At 42.9% G+C, this 18600-nt stretch overlaps 1 protein-coding gene across 2 annotated transcripts; it reads right to left on the bottom strand.

The window, feature by feature from the left end:
* Positions 1–3738: 3738 nt before the first annotated feature.
* nacc1a (nucleus accumbens associated 1, BEN and BTB (POZ) domain containing a) lies at positions 3739–18544 on the bottom strand. 2 transcript variants are annotated; one of them, XM_080511533.1, is made up of 8 exons: positions 18310–18544; positions 14166–14320; positions 13064–13333; positions 11963–12593; positions 11504–11674; positions 10023–10128; positions 9735–9832; positions 3739–7679 (listed from the first exon to the last, which is right to left on the bottom strand). In XM_080511533.1, exons 2-8 carry the CDS (start codon positions 14289–14291, stop codon positions 7369–7371), a joined length of 1713 nt encoding a protein of 570 aa, XP_080367659.1. In that variant the 5' UTR covers positions 14292–14320; positions 18310–18544; the 3' UTR covers positions 3739–7368. The 2 variants fall into 2 exon arrangements, with proteins under 2 accessions (XP_080367659.1, XP_080367658.1); XM_080511532.1 differs by lacking the exon at positions 18310–18544 and adding an exon at positions 17653–17789.
* Positions 18545–18600: the final 56 nt, after the last annotated feature.

Raw genomic sequence — 18600 nt, 5'->3', positions numbered from 1 at the left:
AAAGAAACAGTAGCAGGTTGCGTCAGGGTTTGCTACTTCCATTGACCATATATGGTCAAGAGAAACAATTTCCCCAGGTTGTACGAGGATGGTAAACTACAGAGCTCTCCCCACATCACCGACGGATTGAAGAGGCATTTTAATCAGACGATACAGACTTTGAAATATGACTCAGCATGGGTTTGAATATATCCATGACACACAGCAGATTTGAGATTGTTACCGGTTACCTCCTGCCAGAGGAATCTGTGGTATGCAGGTGATTGTTCTATTTGTGCGAGATTATATAATAAATCCTTGTTTGGATTGGGAAGAGCACGGTAACGGTTGAAGGTGATGCATTAGAAGCACAATGTGGACTAAAAAGGGAAGGAAATTGCTGCGTGACCACCCATGATGACCAGCTGGCCCCCTGCTTTTGCTTCAAAAATAAAGTTCCGTGTGGAGTTTCCATGCTTTCTGGATGGATGGATGGATATAAAAAAAAAAAAAGAGTCACAAATGACCTTGAAATACACTTTTTGTTCATGTGGAGTAAATACAGAGTACCTTGAAATACCCGCAAAGGAAACCTACTGAGTCCTTTCAAGACGTGTCCGTAACAAGTTCAACATCGCCCTCTAGTGTTTTGTCTTTATAATGACCCACAAAGGACGGGGAAAGGTTGCGTGGCATTTTAGGAGAGAGAAAAGCCAACAAGGAAAATAATTTGAACAAGGTTTTTTCATCAAATATGAAGTTGTTTTGGATTGCTATTCTGCAACATGTATATATTACTTTCATGTATTTTTATGTGAAGTGAAAACAAAGTTGGTAATAATTGCATCTGGGTGAATATTTAGAATTTGTACCATGGAAAATCAAAGTGCTGAAGTAATTAGGGATCAGTTTGCAAAAAATATTTATCAAAATAAAAGAAAACTGATATTTTTTTAATAAAATGTGGGAGTACCAATTCAACTTCTTTGTGTAAGTGAAACGTAATCAAGTACAGGTTATAAGGTAAGTATAAAAGTAAAAACATGGATGGGTGGATGGAAAGTAGGTACAGCTCATTTTTGAGTAGTAATGTTCAAACATAGGGAGTCAAAGTAAAAAGATGTGGAAAAATTAAATGCTGAAGTGTAACATGAGAAATGCACTGACAAAGTACAGACATGTTCCTACTTCCCATGTTCAGTGCAAAAGGTGCAAGCAAATGCCTTTTTAATTCTCTTACCTTGCAATGATTACATTAGCTGTACTACAGGTATATACTGTAGATTCAATCACATACATTTTTATATGTCATAGGGCAACGTTATAACATTACACTCCTTTAAATGTCCCTTTGAATTTATTGTCTCTGGTCATTAAGGCATCGGAAATATCAATTTCTTTGAGGGATGCTGGTGGATGTTTAGTTGTTTTTTTTTGTCTTTGTCATTCCATTAAATAATGATGTATTGTGCTGCAGGGTAAATTTAATTTCACTCAATTTAGTTTCAATAGAGTATTTTCTTGTGTTTAGAAATTTCTGCAATTCTACAGAGAAAAATAGAATATACCACACAAGCATTCATAAGTAGAGAGAGAGAGATAGAGAGAGAGAGAGAGACAGAGAGAGAGAGAGAGAGAGAGAGAGAGTTTAGCTAGAAAATGATAATAGAGGTTGTGTCAGCCCTCCTTAACTGAAACTTGTTGCTGCTGTCACATGAGAGGGCTCTTATAGCTGAAACTTCTGCCTCCCATTGTATTCTTTTAGATACTCTAGAAACCAGCAATGAGCCAGAAAAGTCTTCCGCTATAGAGTGTTATTAGTAATACAAGACGAACAGCTATTGATGATATGATGGAGGAGCACCGTTGTTCAATTGAAAATTCTATTCTGAACTGTCCAGTGGGTGAACAATGGAAGTGACTGCCATGAAAGGTCAGGCTGGATGAATGGACGCATGAAGACAAAACATTCAGTGTGTTGGGAGACTGTCATTTCTCTCAACACCAAGAGAGAATCCCAGCTTAACAATAAGCAGCGGGTACACTCTGGATGAAAGTGCTAATGTTGTACAATTGATATTTTATATATACATATATATAAAAGTATGCTTGTAGTGATGAAAAGATGAATCACTGTCCTGCAAACATAATCTGTGACTCGTTGTTAGACATACTGTAGTGTAAAGCAAGTGCGAAAGCAACACGTCAACCAAATGAGGACAGAAACAGCTGTGTGGGATATGTTTGCAAAGCATGAAACAAATTAGTCATGCACCGCAGCTTCCAGGTGGGAGTAGAGACGTGTGCATAAAGAGGAAAATTCACAAATGAGGGTGTTTTGTTTTGGGTTTTTTTTTCAATTTAAAGGTTTATGAAAATGATTTACAGTAAATAATGTTAACCTATGAAAACATCCCAATGTGCATTTTCAGACCTAAATCTGAAACATTGCTGACAAATAATATCTTCACTGTGAAGGCTGCTAAAATAACCCGGATTATTATTGATAATGTCTTTTGAACTCAAAAAAAAAAAAAAAAGATTGGGATAATAAGTAGAATGTAAATAGAAACATGGGAAACTCAACAAATGCTGTGTGGGCAGTGTAATCAGACTTTTTAATTTGAATTTTCTTTAACAGCAGACATACAATAGCTGAAAGGTCATTGAACTATCAGGCTAGTTATTAATACACGGTTCACCATATTGTACGTCCATTTGTACAGTATCCATAATGTGGCAGAGCAATAACGCTGTGACAGCACAACAAAAGAGGCCTGTGAGCCAGATGAAACCATGTTGCCGGTTCGTGTGGTCATTATAAGGGCTAAAAATAAAGCAGACATTAAGAATATATTCAATTAAAGTACCTGCTGTTGTTAATTTGTCCACTGAGGATGTATTGTCAATGAGCGGTCATGAAGCAGCATTTAGGCCGACAACTGAACAGTAGGTGGCAGCAAAGATTATCGACATACTTCTTTAATCAGCCACCCGATCGTAAACAAAATAGCATCAAGCTCCACAGCCATGCCACAATGATGAATTCATGAACCTTTGAATTTTCTGGAAGTTATAAATTATTACATCCGTATGTCAGTTTACTGATATACGAACGTTGCCTAACTGCAATCAGAGCATATATTTTTCGATATAAGATGTCACAGCAGCGAAGTGGTTTAGGGCCCGGCAACTTTTCTGTGTGGAGTTTGAATGTATATTCTCAGATTTCCTCCCAGCAAAAAACATGACTTTAAACTTAAAAAATAGTAACGTATTGCATACAAGCTAGAAAGATACACAGTAACCCGACCGTTCATTGTAGTGTTCTTTGTGAGAATATGCATAAGGTTGAAGTTTGACTTCTTTGTGTAGTGAAAGTTTCCAAAGTTTTCAGAAAAAATATGTTCATTGAAAACTTTGATAAACTGTATTTTGAAACGAAGTTTTTGAGTTTTCTTTATTTAAGGTTTAATTTGGCTACTGTGTCGTTTTACTGCACGGGCCTTCATCCATCATCACCTGGGATGGGCTCCAACCCCAAAACACCAAAAAATGACTTCATTTCAGTCTGTTATTTTTATATATTTCAAAGACCTTTCGCCGTGAGAAAGAGGTCACAGCTCAGCAAAACGTCCTTACAAGAACAAGAACAAGAACAAGACCAAGTAAGCAGCAAAGAATGACTCTGAGAAAATTGTTACAAATCTTTTATTAAGATATTCATTATTTAATTCATTTGACTTTTTTTTTCTCTCTCTCTCGCTCTATGATTTGTATTTATTTATCTTACAGTTGTTAATGTGCAATTACCTTTGATAATGTTGGGTCACAGTTACAGGGCTTTCACAAAGTTATTGGCACTTGGAACACAGAAAGAAAGGAGGTCCACTGGTGCTACAGGGTTACAGAGGGCAAAGACAAGGGCAGACCGTTTACTGCACAGGTTGTGAAAAAAGCGCCGTTTCCAGGTAAATATATACCTCATGCTGCGAGTGCACAACAAACAATCTATGTGTGCATCTATATATAATATACAGTATTTATCTATACATGTATATAACCATATTTATATATGTACTGTTTAGTGACAGAAGGTTCCCCATGCCGTGCCACACCTTATCCATTCAAGTGTGTACATGTTTCGTGAAGTGTAAACAAACGCTTGAAGGTTACGGGAAAATTAAAATTTTCTTCGAATGTTGGGAAACTAAAAAAACAACAAACAAACAAACAAACAAACCAAAACGAGTGAAGCAGAGAAAACACACTCACACATCAGGGTGAAGATGAGCAACTGTGCAAGTAGGTTGTGAGTGCGGGACATTTAACTAATGTAAATGTTCCATCAGCAGACTTATTTCAACTTGTTCAAGTGAATGCAATGTGGGCCCTGAACCAGTGTTTTTTGTTTTTAGAAAGGTATGAACGTGTGAGGCGCAGCTGTGAGGTGACTAATGTGGATCCCTTGGATTTAATGCTGATTCAGCCCTTGTCAAAAAAAAAAAAAAAACCCGTCTCAAAGCCCCTGCGGTTCCTTGCAAAGACTTATGTCTTTTAGTTGTCATCATCTCTCGTCAGTATTTTTTTTTTTTTTTTTTTTAATTTAACCTCCTGGTGTTAACACTTTAATTGACTCCTGCAAACACATCCAACAAAGACCAGCTTTCACACAGTCGCCGCTGTGCCGCTGAAAATGGAGGAAATGAAAGGAGCGTGTTAAATTCTGGGCTGGGATACCTTTAAACTGCTGCTTTGCATTATTTGGAAAACCCGTGATTAAACTTGTGGAAGTGAAACATGACGCCAGCTGCATGAAGCACAGGAAGCACAACAGTCTTCAAAGATACTGTAGAGGTATGTTTTTTTTGGAGGGGGAGGGTTGCACCACTGGCACCCACAGTATGCAAAACTGAGGTTGTTTTGTTATTACCCTTATTGAATACTCTCAAGGTACTGCATTTTTTTTTTGTTCTGTCTGTATGTCCCCAAGAAAAACCGTCTATGTCAAGTCATTTTGTAAATTGAAGCAGTAATAAAAAATAGGTTGTATTATAATGTATATATCATGCTTTCACTTTTTTTTTTTTCTTAGTTTTTATTTTCCTTTTCTTCAGTAAGACTGCAAGTTTTCTCAAACTAAACTTCCTCGTATCGGAAGCACCGATTCCTTTGCAGTACTCTCTCTCTCACAGGAAAAGTAACTTGTTAAAAAAAAGCCTTTTTTTTTTTTTTTTAGAAATGCTTTTCCAGAAGAGGAAATTATTCAGTCGTCTGTGAGAGCATCTCTTTTAAGAAAAGAAAAAAAAGAAAAAGAAAATCCAAGTTAGATCTTCCACCTGGAATAATGAATTCCCCGTACTGACCTCTTCGAAAAGGTTTCTCGCAAACATCAACTTTTACACGAAAAGCATTTTTCAGTTTTCAACACGTGATCAGACACATCCAGCAACAGAAAGGAAGAACACTTGGGATTTAACTCAACAGTCGTCTTGATTATTTACAGTAGGAGTTTGTGCCGCCTCGAAATGAGAAACACACACAGGCATGGAGAAAGAAAGAAAGAAAGAAAGAAAGAAAGAAAGAAAAAACAAAAACAGAACAGAAAAGTTCCACCTCGAGGGGATTTGATTGCTACACATCGTTTTCTCAAAAGGTGCACGAACCACTGGTTCTTCTCGATAAGGTGCAGAAATCACCACATTACTGCTCATAAAAAGGTGCAAAGTCAGTTCAAACCCCCAAATTAAACCCATTCTGAATTTCCAGACTGAAGGGGGGAGGGGTGGGGGGCGTGACGGGTTCGATACGCGAATAACCGACGGACCACTAAACACATTTGCACAAACCGAGACTTGCCTTCTTCGAAAAAGAAAAATGGTGCACACAGACACAAGATAGTACCATGCAATATCGCCTCCTCCCAACATCCCCCATGTCCACCAGCTTCCGTTTTGTGATTTCAATTAAAAGGCACATTCTAATAAACCTAAATCTATTTCTTTAGTTTCCTTTAATTCTTCAGTTTTGTATTGTGCACAAAATGTCAATGTAACTTCAATAGTTCCCAGACAAAGTCGATCTGTTGAACCGTCAGATCAATGCGTGTTCTCCCTTTTCTACAAGCCATCTTCAAAATTGTGGGGCAACGTTTCATTTAAGGAGGCCAACGCTGCAGGTTCACCACCCCCATAAAGCTTATCAAAAAAAAAAAAGCTTATCAGAGACGCAGTCAAACCAGCTCAAACAGACTCACTGTTCCTTTGTGAGCAGATGACATGTGTCAAATTGTGCAGTTCAACTGCTCGTTCAATCACTTTTACTGTAAAATAAAGATAAAAATAAATGACTGAGGTTCCTATGATAAGACTGCTTTATTCTACTCCTGCAAAAATAGCACTTTTCCATATTTGACAGGACCCCTAAAAAAAAAGAAGAAAAAGAAAAAGAAAAAAAAAAGCTGAATAGTGAGATTTTAAAACAATCCCTCTCGCTCTTATTTGCTCACACCATTCTTGGCATGGGCACATGTATAAATATAGTTTGTCTTCTAAAAATATGACCATCTTTGATTACCTGTTGCCCTTTCATTTTCTTTACAATCTTCTTAGCAAAAAAAAGATCTCGCTCTCCTCTCTGGGTCACTCTTGAGTTCACAGACGGTGAAAACATGCCAAAGACTTGGAAAACGGAGAAAGATGAGATATATTTCCATAAGACACTGCACAGTGAACACACACAGTCGAGAATCTCTGGTCTCAAGGAAATGTGAGGTGGGTTGGAGAATATTTGCGCGGCGATGAGTGGAAGATGTGAAGAGGAGGAGCAGGTAGTGTTAATTCGTTTGAATAATGCATCTATTTTTAATTTTGTTCCCTTTCCCGGAGGCTGGACTACAAGTTGTCAGGCTTGCATAGAGGAAAAATGCCACCGACACTTACATTCAATATACTTGTCACTTTTATCCCCCCCCCCCGCCGCCGTCGCCCTCAGCCTGTTCACTCAGCCGTGCCTTCCTCCTCAGACTGCACCGGTAACTCTCCTCAACACCTGCACCTCAGGGAATGTATATACTATGCAACAGTGGATGCACTTACACACCTTAAAAAGACAAGAAGAGACAGAGGGCAGTTAGGAGAGAACTTAAAGGACCCTCTTGTTCTCCCTCTCTTCCACTCCACTCCATTACACGGTCATAAAGCAAAAAAAAAAAATAGACGTTTTTATGTCCTGGTTACATCCGGGTGACCGGAGTCGCCCCTAGCAGTGTAGTATAGACGGTCAAGATGTGAGAGATCAGCGTGGGCCAAAGAGTGAGGAGGCAAGCACAACTGGGGAATACTAGCATGTGCATCACCCACAATGCAAAATCTCCCCGGTCGACGGTGTTCAGAAGAGCGGGCCGCCGTCGCCGCCGACGCTTGGTAGCGATTCACCTGAGGAGCCGCCGGACTCCATGCCGGCGCTGCCGGCGGCCTCCAGCACGGCGGGGTCAAACGTGGGATCTGCCCCGAGGGTGTCCTCCTCAGTCTTGACGCTGTCGGGGAGGAAGGCGGAGTAGGCGTCGCTCTCGGCCATCAGCAGCTTCAGCTTGGGTATCCAGCTCTTGCGGACCACACGCCGGGCGTTGGTGCACATGTCCGCCGCGATGGCGTTCATCTCGCTCTCTTTGAAGCTCGTGGCAAAGTTCTGACAGTAAACTAGTCCGGAGGAAGAACAAACAAACAAAAAAAAGACACCTCGAGTTAGGATGATTTGGGGGGGGTATGGGTCATAACATAAGCAAATAAAATCTCTAAAGCAAAAAGCATTAGCATTTAGTGTTGATATTTCCACAAGAGTCTAATATTCTTAAAAAAAATCAATCCAAACTGGGAAATATTCCTAAAATCTGGAGCTATATTGTACACATTTCAGCAAAGACTTCACAATTTCAACAATGTCAGACCAGAGCACAATAACCTCTGAAATACCAAAAACTGCAAATGTCAACGCAGAAATGATCATACCTCCTGAAAAATTTTCACATTTAATGCACTTCCTAAAACATGCTTATAGAGTGTTGCTGATAGAGAAGGAAAAAAAAATCAGCCTGAAACAGACTTGCTACAGTGCTTCCATTCATAGCAAAAAGCTTGGAAACTAATATTATTTAAATACAAAACATTTGGTATGAAAAACCAGCATTATCTTTCACTCACTTTATCTCAACACGAACCTGCTACTGAACTAAACTCCATATGACTGTCAGCCAACTTTAACTGAAACATAAACTGCTGTTATTGTATTGATGAGACAAAGATGTGCTGCACCTTTAATTGCCAGTTATAATGCCCAAAGCTTTGTACAGCGTGGGTGTGGTTGTCAAACATCTTCAATAAATAATCCTCACGATGGGAGCAGACAGATCTGCTTCGGGAACGCTCCACAGATTATTGCGTAAACGTCTGCGGCTGCATGTTCAGGTCGATTGCAGTGGCCGTCCTCGCAGTGCTCGTATCGCCGATGTCGGTTTTCGATGCACATTATTCCTAATTAGGATTCAACTGCATGAGTTGAACGTTTCACGACGGATGCAGAGCGACTGCAACAAAGCAGCAGTTGTGTTGTTGACTCGTTTCCAATGAATAGCTCACATGGGGGAAATAATAGGCTTTTCATGTTGACAACTGGACCACACATTGCGTTGTTAAGTCAAAGGTGGTATTGTTTTTGTTGATTTCCTTGCTGAAGTTCCAGCACAACATCACCTGGAGATGAAGATTTACATGAAAAAGTCCTTCAGAAGAGAAAAACTCGAATTTCTCCGATCCGTAAGAAGAGCGGCATTTACCAGAGATGCGAACGAGAATATTAAAATTCGATTTGTTTCCGTCTTTTGGAGCCAAAGTTTGCATGTCACTCAGCTACTCTGGTTTCCTCCCAGTCTTAACTTGTGTTTGAGGCTAAATGGTGACTCTAAATTTCTCAGCGTGTGTGTGGTTTGCCATGAGATGGACTACAGACGAAATAAGTTCAAATGTTTCCGATTTCAGGGTGCAGAGTGTAAACACAAGTATTGCAACACAGAGAAACACAGCCCAACCCTAAAGTGACCTACTGTCAACTTTTTGTTCCGTCACTGCGACGCTCACTTTCGCAAGTCCAGGATTAATCACAGACCTCCTCCCTCTGTGAACAGGAGTTCAGTGAACTCGTCACAAAGTTGTTTATTTTTGATGCCGGGATTCAGTTTGATAAGCGGGTTAAATGGGGAGAGTGCCTCCCACTGATCATTGATTATTTTCACCTGCATCATTACTGTAATGCGTTACATTAATCACGTGTTTTTCACAGCACTGATGGTTAGTTGTTTTTTTTGTTTTTTTTATCCAGACTCATTAAAACCTGCACATGGTCTGTGGAAAGAAGTGAGATACTTATCAGCCAGTCATGCATGTCAACGTCTTAACTTGTCCAGGCAGGAGGCATCTTGAAGCAATTGAATCTGGCCAATCGAACTTGTACATGCCATGTGCTGACCAGTGTCGTGAGACAATGATGTCATGTACGATATGAATGCATGTAGCCAACATCACGGGCAAATTATCTGCATGCCTTCGAGCAAACAGCTTGAGAAAGTGCTGAGATGGCGACCTCTTATAGACCAGTGCACGACCTTATTGGTTTCTCATGAAAGCAATGTGTTTTTTTTCCCCCTTTTTAAAAAAAAATCCTGCCCTATAAATAAAGTTGATGAGGAGAAGCATGCTCACATTTGACTGCGTGGAGCACTCTGTTGTCCAGGGGCTTGCGGCTCGGGTCGTTGGTGGACGAGCGGATGCCGGTTCCACAGCTGTTAGCCAGAGTGTTCCTGATGCATCAACATAAGAATGAGTTACGCAGAACAGAGGAGAACAAAAATAGTTTGCCCCTCCATTCCTCGTGCACAGACAGATAAAACAAAAACAAACTTTAGTTTCTATATTAAAACTCAGCTTTTTGCAGCTTTACATGAAACACTTGCATAAATAGATGCCGGCACAGAAACGGAAGGAACGAACCTGTCAAAGAAGGCGGCCAGCAGCCTTCTCAGCAGCACCTTGTGTCTGGTCCCTGCGCTCACGTGACAATTCATGAGCTGGGCCCGCGATATGAACACCGACGTACCTGCGAGGAGCCCACATGCAACGCAGATTAGAAATGCACGAAGAAACAATTATTTCCTATCGCTCCGAGTGCAATGAGAAGATGTAAACCTGCTCTGTGAGGTAATCCAGAGCTCATCGCACGCCGTCGTCCACATAAACACACCAAGTCACATGTGCAAAACAGCCCCGCGTGCCAACGCCAAGCCACCCCATAACAGATCTCTCTAAATATGCATCTACTCATGCCAACTTCCCTTCACCTGTTTAGATTCCTTTGACTTATGCGACCATAATTTTGCTTTTTAATTGTCCATCTGCACCTTTAAAACTCATATTGACATTTTAAACCTATTGCGAAGTTGCGAAATGTTTCACTTAGATGAACCACAATTGCATCTTTATATTCCAGGAGGCAAAACAAATCTTTATTTTTGTTGTTTTTAAATATACAACTTATAATTAAACAAAACAAATCCAAGAATATCGTGAAAGATTGACCAAAAAAAACACATTGTACTAAAAATGTTACAGCTCTCAGTGCTAATGATACATTTTTTTAAAACATGCATTTTGAGATAAAAAACTGTGAAGTTTTAGATTTTTAGGAGATAACCTTTCACCTAAATAGCATCATTTCAGATGGTTGATCAGTTAAGAAATGATGGTTTGGTTTGAATGCAACCAATATAATAGAATGTATTTCAAAACTTGCTCGTTAATGGACAAAAGAAGTTCAAACAGAAGGTTTAATTTGTACTTCTCAGATGTGTTTTATACTTACGGGAAGCGCGTCGCAGTATAACAACGCGAAATAAAACATTTTGTAGTTTGACACAAAATCACTATTACATTGATCACAAGACTGGCAGCTTTGCACATTTATTTTACTCTGTAGTACCTTTCATGAGAAAATGACAAACCTGCTAAATCCACCATGGAAACCTTCACTTATCTCGAGTTACAATTAGTGAAAGATTGCATCTGCCGGTGTGACGCTCTAAAGAGTGGAAACTAAAGGCGCACATTAATATTGGTGACTGTAGTTGTGATCAATGTAATTGTGTCATCATCTGAGCTCTAAGCCACAAAGTCTGCAACCTCAATGGAGTTAAACTCAATTCATTTCATTCTTTTCTCATCTGGGCTGCTTGGAATAAACGTTGACGTGGCAGAGCTAACCATTAAAGACAGTGAGGAAAGATTATTTTGTAAAGTTTAGTTTCACTTGGGGGGGGGGGGGGACCCCTAAAGTAAATGATTTTATATTTGTTTTAAGTCAGGGAAAATTTTAATCACGGTTGTCAACATAGTTCCTTTGTTTACAGGGATAAGTGGTACCCTTGCCTTTCGAATAAAGATTTCTTAAAAACACACACACACACACACACACATACCTGAGACCAACTCAAGTTTCTCAGCAGGGTCTCCTTCTTCGTACAGTTTGGGATGACAGCGGTTTCCTATCTGAGCGATGAGTTCTGCGGGGAGACTCGTGAGATCTCGTCCTCGCATGCGACCCCGCGTCTCTGTGTGGTCCGGCAGAGCCTCCACACGTTCACCGGCAGCTCGACAAACACAAGACCACAGAATTACTATTAAATTTACATCTAATCTACGTACAGCAAAGGCTTTGTAACCGTCGGTGCGACGCAACCCAGAAACGCAACTAAACAACTAAGCAGGAGAGACGACAATCAATGCTGGATGTAATCCTTTAACAATATAAACACATTTTGTATTTTAGTTGTGTTCTTTTTTGTGTCATTTGACCTGATGAAGGTGCATTTAAAATTTGAAATGTCGTCACTGACTGCTTTAACACTTGTAATTGACCTCCATTGTAAGTCTGTTACCTGCAGCTCCCATGTTGAGCATGCTGTACATGGTATACATGTTGCAGATCTGCCGGTACTGCTCTTCGGCACATTCATCCGTCCCCTCTTCTTCCTCTTCATCGTCATGGTAGCTGATGGGCGAATCACTTGCATAGGTACTCAGAGTGCCAGGGCTGGCCCCTTCCGACATGCCAAGGCCTAACGCGGCGCTCCCGTTGGTGCCGGCGTTGCCGCCCATCCCCCCGCTGGCCACCATGCCCGCCAGGCCGGTGGCCGTGGCGCCCATGCCCATGGCCAGTCCCAGGGCTCCGGGGCTCTGGATTGCACTGCCCCGCACTGCATCCTGGGAATAACGGGCAGCTTTGCGGGCCCCGCCGCCTCCCCCCGAGCCTATGCCGCCCCCATCTCGGCTGCTACTGCCCTCCCACAGCCGCTTCGCGACCGGGGTGCAGACCACCGAGTAGGGAGTGGCCGCTTCGGGTTGGGTGGCCCCCTGCTCGGTCTTGACTCGGGCTACCAGAGGGAGCGGCGTCACGCAGCTGGCGGGCCGGGCCGCGCCGTTACTGGTCTGCGTCACGGGGCTCTGTGGCTCTGAGGGTGGGGCCTCCTCCGCGTTGAGGCCCTGGGAGTCACAACTAGGAGATGATACCTACGGATGTAAAGTAGAATTTTGTGGCCCGCGTACTTCTTCAAGACCATTACAAGAGCCCTCCAGTGTCTCACAACACAAATAGAAATAAATATCAAAGGTTACCATGATCGGATTGTTTTGAACTGATTCGAGATTTTGGCCTCAAAGACTTTAATTAAATTTTTGTCAAAGGGCTTTTTGTCTGTGAGGTTACAAAAACTAAATATTTTTCATCATTAAACAATTTCGTTTTTTTTTTTCTATGCAAGAAAATGAGAAGGCTGTCTGTCGTTTTGTTTTTTTTAATGATTAGATTACAGAGGGGAGATTTTTTGTTTGTTTGTTGTCGCAATAACAGACGAGAAAACAAGATCGCAATCGCTGACTCGAACAAGCAAAACGGCTCTCTTTCATACGACACTACCGAGCTATTTACACTCTTCGGCCTTTACTACCATGACATGTTTCTCATCCTAAAACTAGTTTACCTTGAGGAAGAATTCAGTGCCTTTCTCCATGATCTGCTGGATTTGCAGGAAGCCAGCCGTGTACATGAGGAGAAACTGGTCGCCCACGGTCATGCTGAGTCGGCCCGTGTAGCAGAAAGTCAAAATCTGCTGGAAGCTCTGGGGCTGCACAGCCGGCGGGAGCTCCACAATGGTTGGGCTCGTCTCGCTGCTGCCGCCGCCTCCGTTGTGGCTGCTGCTGAAAAGGTCTCGGAAGTAAGAACTGCTGGCCGCCAGAACAGCTCGATGAGCCTGAGGCAAAAAGGAGATGATAGAGCGTCCTCTTAGAAAGTGTGAGATTTGATACATTAAATGAAATCGTTTAAATGTCCACAGAAGCTGGCGAATTTAATCATCTGAAGGTGAGACGAGAGGGTGTTTCGTAAGGTCTTATTTTGGGGTTGCCACAATGGATCAAATGTTTGATTTGGTGCAAGCGTTACATCGGATGACAGAACCCGAGTAGGTGGGGGTCAAAGGCCATGTTACGAATGAGGATGTACACATTTTGGAGTCCCAATATAAAACAGTACAGGCCAGAAAACATTATGCATACACCTAACGTGTCAATTTTTTTCCTTAACATACCATCATAACAAAAAAACAAAGAGGACAGAAAATAAATGGAACTAAGAAATTCACATTAGATATACCCAGGAATTACTGCTGTTGGCTAGATTGACAAATTAAAGAGTTAACATACAATTTAAGCCATTTTCGTTTCCAATAAAAGCAGAAATGAGGTACAGCGGTAATGCAAAGGCCACTTCTGACGTACCGGCGATGTGGGACATTATACGACATCAGTATAGAGACTGAAACACTTTGAATAGAAAGCAAACTTTATAATTACATAGCACTTTGACATTAAAACTGTTAGAGTGTATCTAAACTGAAGGTTGAATGATGCATTGCCCACCACAGTTGGATAACTCAAGGAAAGAAAATACATGTTACGAAACGCGTTACTGTCAAAACAGCCACAAATTGCTGGCCGTCAACACCCCGAATAAAAGAGTACAATTGTACCCTTAACATTTAATGCAAGTGCATTTGCTGTATTGATTTGATATTTCATCAGTACCTTGAAGGCGTGGCCTTTAACCACCACAGAGACGTCACAGTAGAGACCCTGCAGCCGCTGCTCATTCAGACACTCGAGAACATTGTTGCCAAAGTTTGGGATCGCCATCTGGAGGGTCTGGGCCATGGTGCGCCTACGCACACCACCAAGAGGGTCTTAACGGGAAAGAAAAAGACAAAAAAAAAAAAAAAAAAAAAAATGAGCACAAAAAGTAAAAGAGGAGGTGAATGAGTTACACCTTATTCTCATATTATTACAGATATGATCAACTTTGAAAGGAATCACTTTTATCTCGACACAGTGGGTTTAGGGAAAATGGTGCATTGAATCTGAAATTTGTGGAGTCATTTGACCAAATTATGGACAACTTCCCTCATTTTTTGTCATCTTTTTTGATATTGTTAAAAGAGACGTCTGCGATGAGGGACTATATTGGTTTACAATGTGTGAGATGGGGGCTGGTGGCAGCAGTGACGGAAGAAATCTGGGCAACAAGGGGAGGCCCTTTCTTTAGATAGTCATTATTTCTTGTAATTTTTTTTTTACATTCCAGGCCAGGTTTTTATTTCTTTGTGGAGTTTGCAAGTTCTCCCTATATGAGCAACAAGTTTTCTCTGGTGTCCTCCGGCTTCCTCCCACAGTTCAAAATGGGCTCATGGACATGAACGTGATAGTGTGTGAAGCGTCTGCATCTCCATTTGCCTTTGCCCAATTCCATGCCCTGCGATCCTATATTGAATAAAACGTTATAGAAGATGAACGGATGGATTTAGACAACAGCTTTTTTTTTTCTTACCATTTAAAGTGAGTGGCATTTCATTTCTGCTTTGATGAGAATATAAGTGCACAGCAGCTCATTTGGTGACACTTGAGTACTTGCATCTTCATACACAGTTTTGAGAATCACATGAAAAGGCCCGTTCACGTTGGTGAGGGAAAGCGGTCATATTTTAAGCTGTTTCCTCGGTTTTGCAGTGTTTAACAATGCAATGTGTGGAGAGAGTGTAATCTAACAAGGTCATAGTAAAAGGCAGAGAGCTCTGAGAAAACAAAACTGAAGTGAAAAAAAAAAACTGTGAGGAATGTCAACTTGACATTAAACAATAGAGCGAAATGGCTGACAGTCTTTTACTGGGAGAAAGCATTGTGTGACAGCGAGGCCAAATCATTTACAGTGAAAATTCCTTTATTCTTGAGAGAAGAGCTCCTGAACAAGAATTATACTCCTTGGCATAGCCGTGTGACATTGGCTACAAATATTTCTTCATACCGTCCCACTGAAGGCGTTTGGCAGGCTCGCCGCAGTCAGATATTCCAAACGAAGTTTTCTGAAACTTCCATGGATAATCTACATAGCTTTAATCATATACGTCACTTCAGCCTCGCAGTAGCAGTTATTGCCAGGGGCAGGCTCAGTAAAAGCCTTTTTTTATTTTCTGTCTTCTGCGAGCTATAAAACCCTGCGCGTCCTTAGATAACTGGGTCATGTTCTGTTATTCTATGTGCAAAAGTGTGTGTGTGTGTGTGTGCGTGCGTGTGGCCTAAACAAAAACCACATAGCATGTTTCCACTTCAGTCAACACCCAAAGACAAACATACCCCCTTGCCCTGCATTCTCTCCAAGACTGCTATAGCCCATTATGCCCATCAAAATTAAGTTGAAATAAACAGAAGTTTCCATTTGCCGTGTATATACAGACTGCTGGATGCTCTGAAGACATGCAAAGGCTTGGTGTTCGTACTATACCAGTGTTTTTTTTCTTACACTAGTTAGGATTTACTTAACTGTATCATACATAACAACGGTCTCAGTAACCGGATTCCTCCGCGCACGACTTATATACCCTCAGCCAGTATCTTACTCTGGCTGAAATAGCTGAGAATACAACAGATCTGATGATCAGCCCACATGGCCTTTCATTGCCCACCAACCTTCAATTAAAGCAGACCGGTTCTAAGTATTTTCCTGTATACAAAGACAGGGACACGGTGTGCATACACAGCTAAAGCTACTACTTGAAGAAATGGATGGGTTTGACCATGCGGGTGTTGCACTCGCACCCAGGCGCGGATCGACACACCAGTATGAGGACTGCAGCCCACCCTGCACGAGGCATACAACCAACTTTGGTGTGACTGACTGATGAGGGCCGGAGTGAGCCACCCCATCATATCCAAAGCCTTTCATTTGGGAACTCGCCAAGCTCCAGGGTAAAGAGAAATGCTCTCTTTGTCTCCGTCTCTCTCAAGCTCCCTCTCCCTCATACTAAAACACAGATGCGCACACACAAACTCAAACAAACCCACAAAAGGCACACTGAGTCACACACAGACATTAGACAATACTGCTTGTTTACAGTTTGGCGAGCCGCAGTAAGCACACATGCATGCACAGAAAGACACACAATCAGTGGGCCGAGAGCTGGGCGTGTTTGCACAGTTTGCCCTGACAGTGGGAGAGAATGTGACTGTGTGTGTTCATGTGTGCCTTTATGCACTAAGGAGGGGCGATGGGGCCTGCGGAGATGAGAGAGGGATCATCTCAGGTCCCGACTCCATTAAATATATACTGTGCAGCAATGCGTACAAATGAAATTCACCCAAAGTCACCTCAGGGCTTAGACCTCATACCAACCAGCCTGGAGGATAAAGTAGGTCAAGCATACCCTTAAAGACTTTTTTATAGTAGGCCAGGAGAACATTTTGCATGCATCGAAAGGGTTTAAGTTATGTTATAATGAGAGGACTTTCGACATATTTCAGAACTTTCAGTCTGAATACTTTCCACTTGTGTGAAGGCTTTGAGATCATAATGTGGACGATTAGTTTGGAGTAACACAATGAATTCCCTCTACGGGCATTTCCTGGTTTTCCTGGATTGCTGGTGCCAGTCAAATCACGTGAAGACATAAATCTGCGACGGCCTGATCAACTTTGGGTTGAGACATTGGACGCGGGGGGCAGACATCAGCGTCTGACCTTCTGAACTCCATGCGCGCCACATGAGCGCACGTCTTCGCAGGAAAACGTTACGATACGAGGGTGAGATAAGGACGGATTTGGCCGCTTCGTGTGCCAGTCTGTCCGCCTGGAGGCGCCGGGAACGGGAGGTGTGTGTGGAGGAGGAGGAGGAGGAGGAGGGGGGGAGCACCGGGGATGTGGTGAAGGGAACGCGGGACAAACCTCGGCGGTGTCCCGGTGTGTGTGGTTCTCAGGTATATCAATATCAAGCCGTTTCAGGTGACGAGACGGCGGTGGCCCGTCGTCATCCCCCCCGTGGATAAGTCGCGCTGAAATGTCCGGTGCCCTCTCCCATCCGCAGCGGGCCTATGCGAGGTGGCTAATGCTAAGCTAACGCTCCTGTTAAATATTTTTGGGTTCGTCCCGGCGCACCATCCACCTCACGCGCGCTCCGGCGCAGCCCCGCGAGCTGCAACGCAACGCCAAGCGTTTCCGCGACAAAACAACAAAAACAAAAGACACTTACTGCCTGAGCGGACGGGGTAGCTGTGCTGCGACGCCGGTTGTCAAGCCCAAAATGTTGCTTATTTAAATATTTTGGTGATGGGGGAAATCGCTCCCCCTGCCATTCTCCATTCTACCGACATCAACAGGTCATCCCAGGACACGCAGCAGCTGAGGGCGAGCCAGACGGAACCAGTGCGGCACGGAGCGGGAGGGGGGCGGGAGCACAACAAGGCACAATTCTTTGCAACCGGCGCTTGCAAAGGGGCTGCTGTGCCAAAAAAAAAAAAAAAACCTGCCCGTCATTGCATTTTCGCATTTTTTTTTTCTTTTTTTTGTGAGGCCTTGTGAAAGTTAACCAAACTAAGCCGGAACAGCGCATCGATATGACGGGATAGATTTCACATTTTGGACAGGGTTGGGTGGGTAAAAGTTTGGATTGTGCAAAGTAACATACTTACCCCATCCAAAAACTCAAATTGTCTACTATCTTGCTGGAGTGTGTTTATTATCAACCGCCACCCCCCCCCCCATACAATAAGATTAATGGCGCTCACTGTAAGCCTCCCCCCCGCCCGCCCCCCTCCCAGCGCCTCCGCCGCCGCCGCCGCCGCCGCCGGATCCTCAGACGATCCCGGCGTGACGCCGCACGCGGCGGCGGAGGAGGGCAGACACTCACCCCCGCGCTCGGAAGCTGATGCAGAGCCTTCGGTTCACAGGAGGAGACGCAGCGCTCTCTCTCCCCGCGTTCCCTCGCTCCGGACGTCCATTCAGTGCCAAAGCAGAGGCGATATCAGCGCCATCAAGGGCGGTACAGTATCCCAGGGGATTGCGGAGCGCAGAGCCACTGATCGCACTGAGCAGCAGAGGAGCAAGACAAGCATGACGCGCTCGTCATTCAATCGCATGATCGTTCCGAGCGCAGCCTCAATTTGGGGAGACCTATCCCACAGCGTACACTGTTTGCGCA

This window comes from Blennius ocellaris (genome assembly GCF_963422515.1).
Source record: "Blennius ocellaris genome assembly, chromosome: 16".
NCBI lineage: Eukaryota > Metazoa > Chordata > Actinopteri > Blenniiformes > Blenniidae > Blennius > Blennius ocellaris.
Note: the sequence above shows the minus strand (reverse complement) of the source record. Positions and strands in the feature narration are given on the sequence as shown.

What these genes read in the sequence shown, in the direction of transcription:
- nacc1a (XM_080511533.1), bottom strand. Translation starts at nt 14,291, where the DNA reads ATGGCCCAGACCCTCCAGATGGCGATCCCAAACTTTGGCAACAATGTT. An exon ending in TTAAAGGCCACGCCTTCAAG is followed by an intron (nt 13,334 to 14,165) that starts GTACTGATGAAA and finishes TTTTTGCCTCAG; the next exon opens with GCTCATCGAGCTGTTCTGGC. An exon ending in AGTGCTCCACGCAGTCAAAT is followed by an intron (nt 7,680 to 9,734) that starts GTGAGCATGCTT and finishes CCTCCGGACTAG; the next exon opens with TTTACTGTCAGAACTTTGCC.